The 13,569-nt window shown below is 42.1% G+C and overlaps 1 protein-coding gene across 1 annotated transcript; it reads right to left on the bottom strand.

Annotated features, from left to right (window-relative positions):
- Positions 1 to 2,748: 2,748 nt before the first annotated feature.
- LOC106571238 (transcription factor SOX-11) lies at positions 2,749 to 5,059 on the bottom strand. Its single transcript, XM_014144031.3, has one exon. The coding sequence runs from the start codon at positions 4,889 to 4,891 to the stop codon at positions 3,782 to 3,784; it is 1,110 nt and encodes a 369-aa protein (XP_013999506.1). The 5' UTR covers positions 4,892 to 5,059; the 3' UTR covers positions 2,749 to 3,781.
- Between the last annotated feature and the right edge of the window lie 8,510 nt (positions 5,060 to 13,569).

Here is a 13,569-nt window from a genome sequence, read left to right as displayed (position 1 = left end):
CCAGAGTGCTCAGGAACTCAGACTGGGGCGAAAGTTCACCTTCCAACAGGACCACAACCCTAAGAACACAGCCAAGACAATGCAGAAGTGGCTTCGGGACAAGTCTCTGAATGTACTTGAGTGACCCAGCCAGAGCTCGGACTTGAACCCGATCTAACATCTCTGGAAATACCTGAAAATAGCTGTGCAGCGACACTCCCCATCCAACCTGACAGAGCTTGAGAGGATCTGCAGAGAAGAATGGGAGAAACTCCCCAAATACAGGTGTTCCAAGCTTGTAGCGTCATACCCATGAAAACTCATGGCTGTAATCGCTGCCAAAGGTGCTTCAACAAAGTACTGAGTGAAGGGTCTGAAATTTCTAAAAACCTGTTTTTGCTTTGTCATTATGGGGTATTGTGTGTAGATTGACAATGGAAAAAATGATTTAATCAATTTTAGAAGAAGGTTGTAACGTAACAAAATGGGGAAAAAGTCCAAGGGGTCTGAATACTTTCCGAATGCACTGTATGTATATACTGTAGACTGTGAACATACTGTACATTCAAATGGGATATCCTCATGTTAAACTGGGTCAATATGTCCTATCCCTTCATATACACTTAGTATAGCCTTTCAAACTGCTACAAACATCTATGTGGTGTTCATTTCTATCTATAATTTCAGGGCATAGGGCAGTGCTATATCAACAGCTATGTGGATGGACGGTATGTTGATGCAATTAGACAGAATAAGCAAAACAGTACACAAATAATGTTGGTTTTATATTGAAGTACTAGGATGAGGATAGGATAAGAATTTGTAAGGAGCTGAGTAGAGGCTGGAGAATACCTGATGCTTTTTGAGAGTGGCCTGGTTCCCATGTGTTGACTACTGCAGTCAGTCTTAGGTGAAATTAAAAAGTACCTGTTTTCGTATCCATCAAAAGGCCATGGAGTTGGACTGGACAACACTATCGTTTCATGGCTTGAATGTGTTTAGAAGCTATAAGGTTCTGGTCAAAAGTAGTGCCCTGTATAGGGAGCCAATTGGGATGCATCCAGTGTCTTTACTGTCACCCAGAGTTGAAGATGCCACCAAAATATGGCAAGTACTGGATGTACTACATTGATAAATGGGAGACCACACACCCCCATACACACACTAATTGCATATAGGAATATGCAGCTTTTGGGATATTGGGGCTCTGTGAGGTTTGAATTGTGTCTCTCATCATGGTAAAGTAAATGTAAAGCACATTTAAATGGCTGTGTGGATACAAATGTTAGGTTATCGGCTATCCGGCTATCCATTAATGGTAAAACAGAGTGAATGTTTGGCCTAGATTATCTAATGTTTTGAAGTGAGCTTTGCTACCGAAGGTGACAGAGAGCTATCACCAGTGAAGAAGAGTGTCTTCATTCTTAAAATGGCACCATATTGCATACTCTACTCCCCAAAGCGTACCACATTATGAGTCATAATACCCATAAAACCTACCATACATTTTTCCTATGGGGATTTGTAGAAACATTTAAAATAAGGGCTGTGTTTTGTGTAGGCTTACCCTGGTGTTTCGTTTTGATAACCATGTAAATCTCTTTAGAACAAGGTGACTTATCAATATATTTGCCTGTATTTACACCCCAAAATTAAATGCTAATTAGCTGCTAATGTGGCTATCATAAAGAACTACAAATGTCAGGATGATCTGGATGAGACTGACGAATCGAGGCAAAGGTAAGAATCTCTGGATTAACCATCTTTTAGATAAATGTAGTAATTAATAAATTGGCTACATTACTTTAAATGGACAATTCTGTGAAATGTCTTGTGAATGTTTAAAATTGACACAATACCTGTTGGCAAAGGTGTCAGATAGAGATGACGTGCAGTAGCTTGCAGATTTGTATGTCTCCTTGGATACTAATTAGCAATTTTCAAATCTGAGAGTAAATAGAGCCAAATATATTGATTAAAGTCACCTTGTCTGAGATGTGCATGGTTATTAAAACATCATGCCAGGGTAAGCCTACACGAAACACAGCCCTTAAGTATTTCTAAAATCCTCTACGGGAAAAATGAATGTTTGGAACATTACCCTTTTTGACCACTAGGTTTTATGACACCTCCACTGTAGGGCTCTGGTCAAAAGCAGTGTACTATAGGGAATAGGGTGCCATTTGGGTTGCACCCAGTGTCATCATTCCACCTCAGTTGGTCATGCTGACATCAGAGGAGGGGAGGTGAAGACCAGAGTATTTTTGACTCACCAAGTTAAGTCTCTTTGGTGCTGAATACTGTAGTTCTTTGGCTTCATGTAGTTGAAGGATATTCTCAGGAACAAAGTTTACCACCCTGCAAAGTCATAAATGGGAACATACCTAAATTGCCTAGAAAAATTAAGGATTCCAGCTTTATTACGTCATTGAACTCCTAAATGTATTTGTGTGCGGCTACATTTTTAAACTTTAGGTGCACACATGCGCCTTGCAAAATATGGTCAGCATAGAGCCCTGGTATGCTGAAGTTTAACCATCACGGCATCTAAGGTGTGATATCAATGTATTTCTCATGCATGTGAAGGTCTCACACTAAAATGCCCTATTCACACTCAATGAAGACACTACAATGACAGGCTATTTGAGATCATTGAAACTAGAGGAGCTGTCCTTAAAACAGCCGCTACACTTGCTCAAATAAGCCCTACAATTCCAATAGGGTTTGTCAATTATGTCCCCCATAACAAAACATGCAAATTCAGTTGAACCAGTTCCAGCTGATTTATTTAGTTTTGTCAAGATACAGCCTTCAGCATGACGACACGTAACGCAGATGATCCATTTAAGAGTAGCCTATATTGCACAAAATAATGAAGAAAACAATATGTGCCATTAAGATGATAAAATGCAAGAAAATGCAGTTTCACACCTGCTATCTGGGACCCATTCACACCGATATACATAAACTCCTAACTTTACTATTTTACAGAACATATACAATCTTGAATCTAGTACCAGCAATGAGGTCTATATTCCCCAATTGCAATTGAACTCCTTAAAACACCCCAAATCTGATCTAGTTCTGTACATACATAGCTTAAAATAAACGCAAGGCATTTAGATGCAAATTGATATTGTTTTTTAACCCTTGCGTGCTAAACTAAAATGAAACCGGGTAGAACTAGAAGTGCCTGAAAAAAAACTCACTGAAAGCACAGTAAGAACATTCCCTTAGTTTAACTGTACAAAAATATGCCTGAAAATATTTTACTTTTTTTTTTAAAAAGATGAGGTATGTTGGTTATGTATCAAAATGCTGCTTCCTGCCATACCTGTGTTCTACCGCGGGTTTACCCTACTTTTCCATACCAGTAGGGATTCGGAACTGATAAAAAAAAAGTTTTGTGAAATACAGAAAAATCACATAAAACCTTTTGAAAAGTTACACATCCTGAATGAACAGTGTCTCAGATTTAGCCTCGGATCTGCCCAGTCGTGTTTTCAGACCCCAAGTGGTTACAAGTAGGATGGAAATGCATAGTTCAGATTCTACTCTTCGTGGTCCACTTTTCATTTGAGCAGTTTCACTGCAGACCCGAAGAAAATCCATAAAACCCTGTCAGGGTGACATGAATGTCACATTTTTTTTGCAATGGTACCACATTGTAACTAATCTTGGTTCAGTTCATGGAGGACCCCGTCCTTCCCTCCATGGTAATAACAGCGCTGGGGAGGGAACCGGCTGATCATAACGCTGTCCCACCTACTACCAGAGAATGACTCCTTCTGTACTTAGTTAGCTAGTAGGTAAATACCAAATCTGAAAAGTTAGCCTCAAGCCAATCCCCTGCGATCATTTCGCTCAGCTCGGGGGTGCAATAGTCTGGGAATTCAAAGTGAGAGCTGAGGCTGCCTTCACTGAAAGAGTCCAAGTCCTTATCCACAAAGGAAAGAGACAGATTCCCTGAATTCGAGTTCCCCAGCTCCGCTCCGCGAGCACAGGACGCTAAATTTAAACTGAAGTCAACCAGAAGATCATCCGCGTCCTCGCTGGAGCTGGACGAGCTGGACACGGACCTGAATGAAGATGCTGGTGAGAGTGAAGCAGGACAAGTTGTGCTCTGCTTGGTAATGTTCTTGAAATTGTAGAACAGTCTGTTGGAAGCTGTGTTCGGATTCCGGGACTCATCGTACATGCTCGCGCCCTCCGTCTCGGCAGTGCAGCTCAAAGTGGGGCTCGCGGGCACTTTGGCGATGTTGTACGGTATCGGTTCCTCGTCCTCCTCCACTTTAATCCGAGAGGACAGCTCCTCGTAGTCCTCTTCGTCATCCTCATCGTCAGTATATTCCCTTTTTACGGACTTGCTAGTAGTTTTAAAGCTGGTGAAAACATAGTCGTAGCGAGGGTCGTGAGACGGTCTCGTTTTCACCACCTTGGTCGTTTTCAATTTAGTGAATTTCTTACTGGGAGCTTTTACATGTTTGAGGCTGGTCTTCTCCGGTGACTGCACCGCTGGTTTAGAGAAACTGTCGAGCTTTGGTTTCTTCTTGGGTCGGTACTTGTAGTCGGGGTAGTCAGCCATGTGTTGTAGCCGGAGCCTCTCGGCTTCCCTGATAAACGGGATCTTTTCACTGTCCTTCAGCAATTTCCACCGCTTTCCAAGTCGTTTGGAGATTTCCGCGTTGTGCATGTCCGGAGACTGCTCCATGATCTTTCTCCTCTCGACTTTCGACCACACCATAAATGCATTCATGGGTCGTTTGATGTGACCGGTTGCTGTCTTGCACCAGTCGGCTTTCACGGGTTTCAGTGGCACGGGGCTGCACGCCATCATTTCGCTTTCCTCCGTGTCTGTAGCTTCCCTGGACATGCTACTCTCCGTCTCGCTGTGTTCTGTTTGCTGCACCATGTTTCCGTCGTATGTTTCAAAGCCACTGCAGGGTTTCAAATACCCACAGTCACTTTCTGCAAACTCCTTGCTTTGCTAACTAGTTTTGGTCACTCTATACCTCCAGCTCATTCAAACAACTCTTTCTCAAAGTTATCAACTGCCCTCTTAACTAGTTCTTTGGGCTTTCATATCGGTTACGTCATTTTTTAGTACCCAATCACGGCTTGTAACTCCTCCCAGCGGCCGCCAGACATTCTGTTAACCCTTTGCTGCCACACGAGATTTCATTGGTGGTGGGGGCATGTGGGCGGAATTATTCATGCTGTCTGGATTTATATCTCAGTGGGTGTGCGAGACAGGAATATTGAATGCACTGATGGTAGGGATTAGATGGGAAGATACTACATTGGGAAAGTCAAAAATAAGTGCATCAGTTCTATACAGTCTGCTCCATAAAACAGTATTATTGTATTGCATTGTTTTCAGTGGTGTAAAGTACTTGTAAAAATACTTTAAAGTACTACTTAAGTCGTTTTTCAGGGTTTCTGTACTTTAGTATTTATATTTTTTACTACTTTTACACTACATTCCCAAAGAAAATAGTGTACTTTTTTACTCCATACATTTTCCCTAACACCCCAAAGTACTCGTTACATTTTGAATGCTTATTAAGACAGGAAAATGGTTAGATTTACGCACTTATCAAGAGAACATCCCTGGTTATCCCTACTGCCTCTGATCTGGCAGACTCACTAACACACATGCTTCATTTGTAAATTATGTCTGAGTGTTGGAGTGTGCCACAGGCTATCCGTACAGTAAAATAACAAGAAAATGGTGCCATCTGGTTTGCTTAATATAAGGAAGTTTTTATTATTTATAATTTGACTTTTGATACTTAAGTATATTTTAGCAATTACATTTACTTTTGATAGTTACATATATTTAAAACCAAATACTTTTAGACTTTTACTCAAGTATGACTATTGGGTACTTTTTCCACCACTGATTGTTATCTCTGGCCAAACAGGTTGCTATATTATTGAATGGATAAGACACTGATGGTGGCACCTGACCTCAATAATATATATTATTTAGGTAGTAACCATAAGAGTGTTTATGGTGTGTATTTCACTCTTCTTTTGTTTAACAGACATCTGATGTATACAACATATTTCTTTATTACATTATTTTACTTTAAGATTTGTGTGTATTGTTGTGTATTGCTAGATACTACTGCACTGTTGGAGCTAGGAACACAAGCATTTCGCTACACCCGCAATAACATCTGCTAAATATGTGTATGTGACCAATACTATGTGATTCGAGGACTATTACTCTAGTTTTATAATGATGTGAATTGATGCCCTATTGTGTTGAAAACAAAACAGAAGTGTGATCGTCATTCATTTCTATTGTTTGTTAGTTTCTTCCCACTAGGATGGCAACTGTACTTTTTATGCATTCAGTGACAGACACAGTCCAGGCGAGTGTATTAGTGAGAAAAATATAACCTATGGTACATCTCTATGTACTAACTCTGCATTTATCCCTGAACACAAATGCATTCACAAACAAACAAACAAACACACACACACACACACACACACACACACACACACACACACACACACACACACACCACACACACACACACACACACACACACACACACACACACACACACACACAGAGAGAGAGACATTATCAACGACTGGCGCATAGATTGCTGTGTCAAGGACCAGAACAGCCTCTCTCTAAAGACCACCCCAGCATCAGTTCTTATTTGCCCGGTGCCAGATTCCCCTCTTGTAAGGCTTTTTCTAGCTCTCTTTTTGGCCCCTAGAGGGCATTCATTTACTAGCACTCTAGCAAACCCACTCTTCGACTCTACCTTCCCCCCATTCAATCTCATGTGATGGCACATTAGAAATGCAGAGAGAGAGAGAGGGGGAAGGGGTATAGAGGGGGGAGAGCACTCACCAGCATTAATTTTCCTCAGGCAGTGTGGCAGGACCCAGCTTCAAATGCGTTACCAAAACAGACAACTCAGGCCCCAGTGTTCTCATCAGATTAGGCTGGTTACATATGGCTCACACACACACAGCGACGTATTGTCCAGTTTGACAATTTTGCAATAGGTGTGTGTGTGTGGCATATATAGCCAAACCCTAAATAATTGTCTATCTAATTTAGTCATACCTGTCTGGAAGAATGACTAGCTGTTGCTAGCTGAAGTGTTAGCTGTTATTAGCTGAAGTGTTGCATTATGTTTGTGTTTATAGTCTTCTCTGCTTTCATCAGCCCTTTAGTGCTTATTAGCAACAGCCAAGTTAGTTATGTGGCATGAGAAATGCAAAAAGCTATCATCCCATTGGATTAATGTAGTGTAACATATTAATATTTCAAAACAACAACAACAACACCTGGTGCAAAAAACACACAACTTTCCCAAGTAGCATCAATGATATCCTGTGCTTTGTTAGATTGAGCTTTTTTAATATCAAGATGGCATAAAACACAAGTGAAGACTGAAAAGGCAAAGGATTCTATATGTGAATGTTTTCATCTCTCTCCACGGTGCTTATCTGTAAGACTGAAAGCAGAGGATCAATACCAGAGCTCTGACTGTGGGGCCTATCTGATATTGAAGATCCTGGGATGGATTTCTTCTGAATAGCCTCCAGACAGGTGTACTCCATTTGCTTTCCTTCACCTTCTGTGCTCACAAAGGCAAGTCACCTAGAGGAAGAGGGGAGCTAATGGTGACCATTAGGGCTGTTAACAGAATATCTTTTGTGTGGGTATGGAGACAAGAGGTTGGGGACTGCTTTATTGCCGTTGTTTTGGAAGCAAAGATGTATAAGCAAGCTGTTCTCCCTGGAATGTGAGTGACTGGTGTGTGGTGGATGATCGCTAGGTGGCTGGAGTGGCTGTGGAGATAGTGGATGCATACCAAATGGGACCCTTTTTCCTTTATAGTGCACTTTTTTTGACCAGGGCCCTGCTGTACCCATGCTGTGAAACAACAGCATCCTATTACTCCTTACTGGGGAGTCTCTTCATCTCACGGAAGAAGTCGTTCTGAGTCTGAGGTGTTCATTTTAGTCAATGAAAGCACTCAGACCACTGAAATGTCGTTTATTACAGTTCACTGCAGTTTACTGCAGTCTTAGTACATTTCATGAATCAAATGAAAAAGTAGCAACAGCATCTTTAAAATAAAATAAAAATATTTAGCTCTGTTCACATTATCTAGTTAATCTGTTTTGAATAGCTTAGCATTGTGCTTGTTGCTAATGGTCCTCAAAACAGATTGCGTTAGAGGCAATATGTTGTTTGCAGCTTTTAGCTATTTGCAAGGCAATAGGGCAATAATGCTGTAGGCTATGTATGAGACAGCTGAGATTATAGCCCGACAACAATCAGTTACAGGAAGGGTGGAGGTTGTAGACTAGAACACTCTGTCATCAGGATTAGTGCTGAGAGTGTCACAAAGCCATACATACTGTAATGAAGCTGACCTGCTGTTGTCTCCACCACATTCTCCAGGTGTATGTCCCAAACGGCACCCTATTCCCTATGTCGTGCTCTACTTTTGACCAGGACCAAATAGGTTCTGGTCAAAAGTAGTGCACGACATAGGGAAAATGAGTACTATTTGGGACATATCCCAGGTCTGACACTTCGCAGACCATTAAAAACTGGAGGGTCTTGTCATGAATGCAAACAGAGTCTACTTAACACTTTAGAGTGTTTGTCACAAGCAGACACATGCAAACAGCACAGCAGAGGGGCTGTAAATCTGCTCTCTCAGGTTCTCCCCTCCTACCTCTTTGCGTGTGTATAGAAGAGGGGGGCAGGGGCCATCTTATTAGCATCAACTAGCAGCTTTCTGTGTCTTGGTCTGAATTACAATCACCTGAAGTCAGATAGGCCTACTGTCTGTAAATGTAACCTATTCCATACAAATAAATAATAAATTCACACACTCATCTCTCTTTGCTGTGGATTTATTTGACCTGCGTTTCAGCTAAAGAGCCTTTATCAAGGTGTGATGAATGTAACCTGTTTCACCACCATCAGGCAGCAGACTGATCTTGTATTAGAGTTAGTCTACATAGATGGATATTTAGTGAATTGTATGTAGTCATCCCTTCACATCACACCTGTTCCATGTGAAATACACAGAGAAAACTCAGGGGATGCATATTGCTCACAGTCTACCCACACCCACAGAGGTGGCAGGTAGCCTAACGGTTGGACCAGTAACCGACAGGTTGCTGGTTTGAATCCCCGAGCCAACTAGGTGAACAAATCTGTTGATGTGCCCTTGAGCAAGGCACTTAACCCTAATTGCTCCTGTAAGTTGCTCTGGATAATGTAAATGTGTGAGCTCAGAGCAGACTACTTGATGATGTCTTGTAACCTGTTGTTGTGTCTGAGACTCAACAGGGAGGTGTTCAAACTAGGCATGGCCGGGGCACCCACTGACAACAGCACTGTTTGTCTGTGTGTTTCCCCGCAGCCACATTTGTTTACCCCTTTGTCTTGTAATAGTAAATATGTATTCAGGAGCTCTCGGGGGGTGCTGACCTGCTATAATGAGAGTGTGTTTAGTCTGAAGACCAGGCCCTCCGTTGATGGATTGTTCTGCCTGCAGGGAACTTTTTTAGTGACACTCTGTATGGTGAAGGCACATAAGGTGTGCGTCCCAAATGTCACACTTTTCCCTATGGGCCCTGGTCAAAAGTAGTGCGCTACATAGGGAATAGGGTGCCATTTGGGATAGAGACAACATGCGGGACTGTCGTAGTGGACATAGATTCGTGTGTGTGTGCCTGCCCTTTTCAGACTATTGATTCCTGCAGCCGGCTTGGTGTCATAGGGTTTGTCCCAAATGGCACCATATTCCCTATATAGTGCACTACTTTTGACCAGAGCCTGGGCAAAAGTAGTGCACTATGTAGGGAATAGGGTGTCATTTGGGACACATATAGTTGTATGTGCCATGCATACGGCCAGAGAGTCGAAAGGGCCTGACAAAGCCCAGCGATGGACATATCTATCAAACACTATTGCCGTGGTGATTATCCCGCTCAATACGGATGAATGAAATCACATTTATTTGTGTTGGTTTCTTAAGGCAAATTGCAAGTTCGATGATAAAAAGTAGAGAGGGACTTATGGCTGGGAAACTGTAGCATGTAAGTCTTATACAGGGTAGTGGTTGCTCAAGCAAAAATAACTTGTGCTGCTAGTTTCCCTCCTAAGCATCACAAAAGTAAATAATCCGAAAAAGACTCAAAACCCTTTACCATTTGAAGAAATGAAACAGGAGACACTTTCAGAAAAGGCCATTTGATAGCTGACTACAAACCTAATCAATGTCTTGTGCAGTGTCTTTCCACCTTACAAGTCTTGACATGTCTGGTAAGGGCAGGAGGTAACATAAGATGGTTAGTGCTGTGTTTTAAATGCTTGCAGATCTTTCAACCACAGTCCACCTACATGCATGTCCTGAAGGCATGTCCCGAAGAGGCCTGCTATACCGGACCCTTTGCCTCTTATAATGAGAGGTTGGAGCTGGAGCCTGAATACCGCTGGGTTTTATTCCTAATTTTGATGTGTTTGTTGCATTATGTTGTATTCTGTAGGGTCTGCCAGACTTTCTTCCTTCTTTGTGTTCTGAATGCTTCTGTAAGCAGCGTATTACTCTGTACATTCTGTACTGTATTTATTTAAGCAATAAGGCCAGAGGGGGTGTGGTATATGGCCTATTTACCACGGCTAACGGCGGTTCTTAGGCACGACACAACGCAGCCCTCACGCAGCCCTCACAAACACCTGAGTTGCCTTATTGCTATCATAAACTGGTTACCAACGTAATTAGAGCAGAAAAAAATCATGTTTTGTCATACCACTGGTATATGGTCTGATATACCATGGCTGTCAGCCAATCAGCATTCAAGACTCAAACAACAGAGTTTATAAAAAACAATTCATTTATGGTATATGAGCAGGAGGAGACTACGGGTTGATAAAATATCTCCCTCCCTCATACTGGTATCTTTCATATGTCCGATTTTACTACGCACCTCCATTAATTCAGTTGAAGCTAAACAAATGAATTAGAGAGCTGTCATGGGCTTACTCACAAATTGCTCGCAGGTACTTGATATTGAAGTTTCCGGCAAGCCTCTTCAGAGAGACACTCCATCCCAGGGGCATGCTCATTTAAAGGTAAGTATAGGATGTCATAAATTGTGAGCAAATAAGACAATGGCGGGAGGTGGGTCGGAAGAGGGGAGGTAGAGGTGTTGGACAGGAGGCAAGGGAGAGGTGGAGAGGAGGAGGCGAGGGAGAGGAGAAGGAGGAGGAGAGGAAGAAGGTAGGGAGAGGAGGAAGGGATGGAGAGGAGGAAGGGAGGGAGAGGTGGAAGGGAGGGGAAGAGGGGGTGGAGAGGAGGAAGAGGAGAGGAAGAAGGGAGGCTGAGGTGGAGAGGAGGAGGAGATGGAGATGGAGAGGAGGAGCAGAGGAAAATAAAAATACAATGATAATGATCATGATAAAAGAAGCAATTATTTAAACCTAGTTCATCTAGTGTTGACATTCCAGTTAATTACGAAGTGCCTGGAGGGCCTGGTTCCTGAGCAGGAGCATGACAAAAGCAACTAGGAGAAGCCGCCGGGATCGACCACAGTACGGCAACCAGCGAGTGAGGGTGCTTACTCAGGGACAACCAACCCGACTGCAGGTAAAATTTTGTCTGGCCCCCAGCAAACGGCCACACTCACTGTGTGTCCCAAATGGCACCCTATTCCCTATAAAGGGCACTACTTTTTACCTAAACCCTATAGGCCCAGGTGAAAGGTAGTCCACTATACAGGGAATAGTGTTCCATTTGGGATGCCTTCTCCAAATGGCACCGCTTTAGACAGTTTTTGTAGCAACTATAGCACTTTTGTGTGTGTGTGTGTGTGTGTGTGTGTGTGTGTGTGTGTGTGTGTGTGTGTGTGTGTGTGTGTGTGTGTGTGTGTGTGTGTGTGTGTGTGTGTGTGTGTGTGTGTGTGTGTGTGTGTCTGTGTGTGTGTCTGTGTGTCTGTGTGTGTGTTCTTATCGAATTTCTTCAATGTGGTGGAAACATGGTTGAAATCAAATTAAAAGTTATTGGTCACGTACACATATTTCCCAGATGTTATTGCAGTTCAGTGAAATGCTTCTGTACTAGCTCCAACACTGCAGTAATACCTAACAATACAAAATAATACACACAAATCCCCCAAAATGTAAATAAAGAAATAAAGAAATATCAGAATAAACAATGTCATAGTCCAGAATATATACGCTATATATACAAAAGTATGTGAACACCCCTTCAAATGAGTGGATTTGGCTATTTCAGCCACACCCGTTGCTGACAGGTGTATAAAATCGAGCACACAGCCATGCGATCTCCATAGCCAACATTGGCAGTAGAATGGCCTTATTGAAGAGCAGATTCTGTGTTTCCAACTTTGTAGCAACAGTTTGGGGAAGGCCCTTTCCTGTTTCATCATGACTAGGCCCCCGTGCACAAAGCGAGGTCCATACAGAAATGGTTTGTCAAGATTGGTGTGGAAGAACTTGACAGGCCAGCACAGAGCCCTGACCTCAACCCCATCGAACACCTTTGGGATGAATTGGAACGCCAACTGCGAGCCAGGCCTAATCGCCCAACATAAGTACCCGACCTCACTAATGCTCGTGGCTGAATGGAAGCAAGTCCCCGCAGCAGTGTTCCAACATCTCGTGGAAAACCTTCTAACATGGTCCAAGCACACCAAGACAATCGTGAAGAGGGCATGACAACACCTATTCCCCCTCAGGAAACTGAAAAGATTTGGCTTGGGTCCTCAGATCCTCAAAAGGTTTTTCAGCTGCACCATCGAGAGCATCCTGGCGGGTTGCATCACTGCCTGGCATGGCAACTGCTCGGCCTCCAACCGCAAGCCACTACAGAGGGTAGTGCATACAGCCCAGTACATCACCGGGGTCAAGCTTCCTGCCATTCAGGACCTCTATACCAGGCGTGTCAGAGGAAGGCCCTAAAAATTGTCAAAGACTCCAGCCACCCTAGTCATGTTTGTTTTTGTATTTATATATTATAATATATATATACAACATCAAATCAAATCTAATTTTATTTATCACATGCACTGAATACAGGTGTAGACCTTACAGTGAAATGCTTACTTACAAGTTCTTAACCAACAATGCAGTTTTAAGAAAATACCTACCTAAAAAAAGTAAGAGATAAGAAAAACAAACAATTAAAGAGCAGCAGTAAATAACAATAGCGGGGCTATATACAGGGGGTATATATGTGCGGGGGGCACCGGTGTAGAGGTAATTGAGGTAATTATGTACATGCAGGTAGGGTTATTAAAGTGGCTATGCATAGATAATAAGAGAGTAGCAGCAGCATGGGGGGTGCAAATAGTCTGTGTAGCCATTTGATTAGCGGTTCTCACATATACATATGTATATATATATATATATATATATATATATATATATATATATGTATATATATATATATATATATATATATATGTATGTGTATATATGTATGTGTATATATATATATTATATATATATATATATATATATATATATATATATATATATATATATATATATATATATATATATAT

The sequence above is a fragment of the Salmo salar genome, chromosome 15 (assembly GCF_965601325.2).
Source record: "Salmo salar chromosome 15, fSalSal1, whole genome shotgun sequence".
Taxonomy (NCBI): Eukaryota; Metazoa; Chordata; class Actinopteri; order Salmoniformes; family Salmonidae; genus Salmo; species Salmo salar.
Note: the sequence above shows the minus strand (reverse complement) of the source record. Positions and strands in the feature narration are given on the sequence as shown.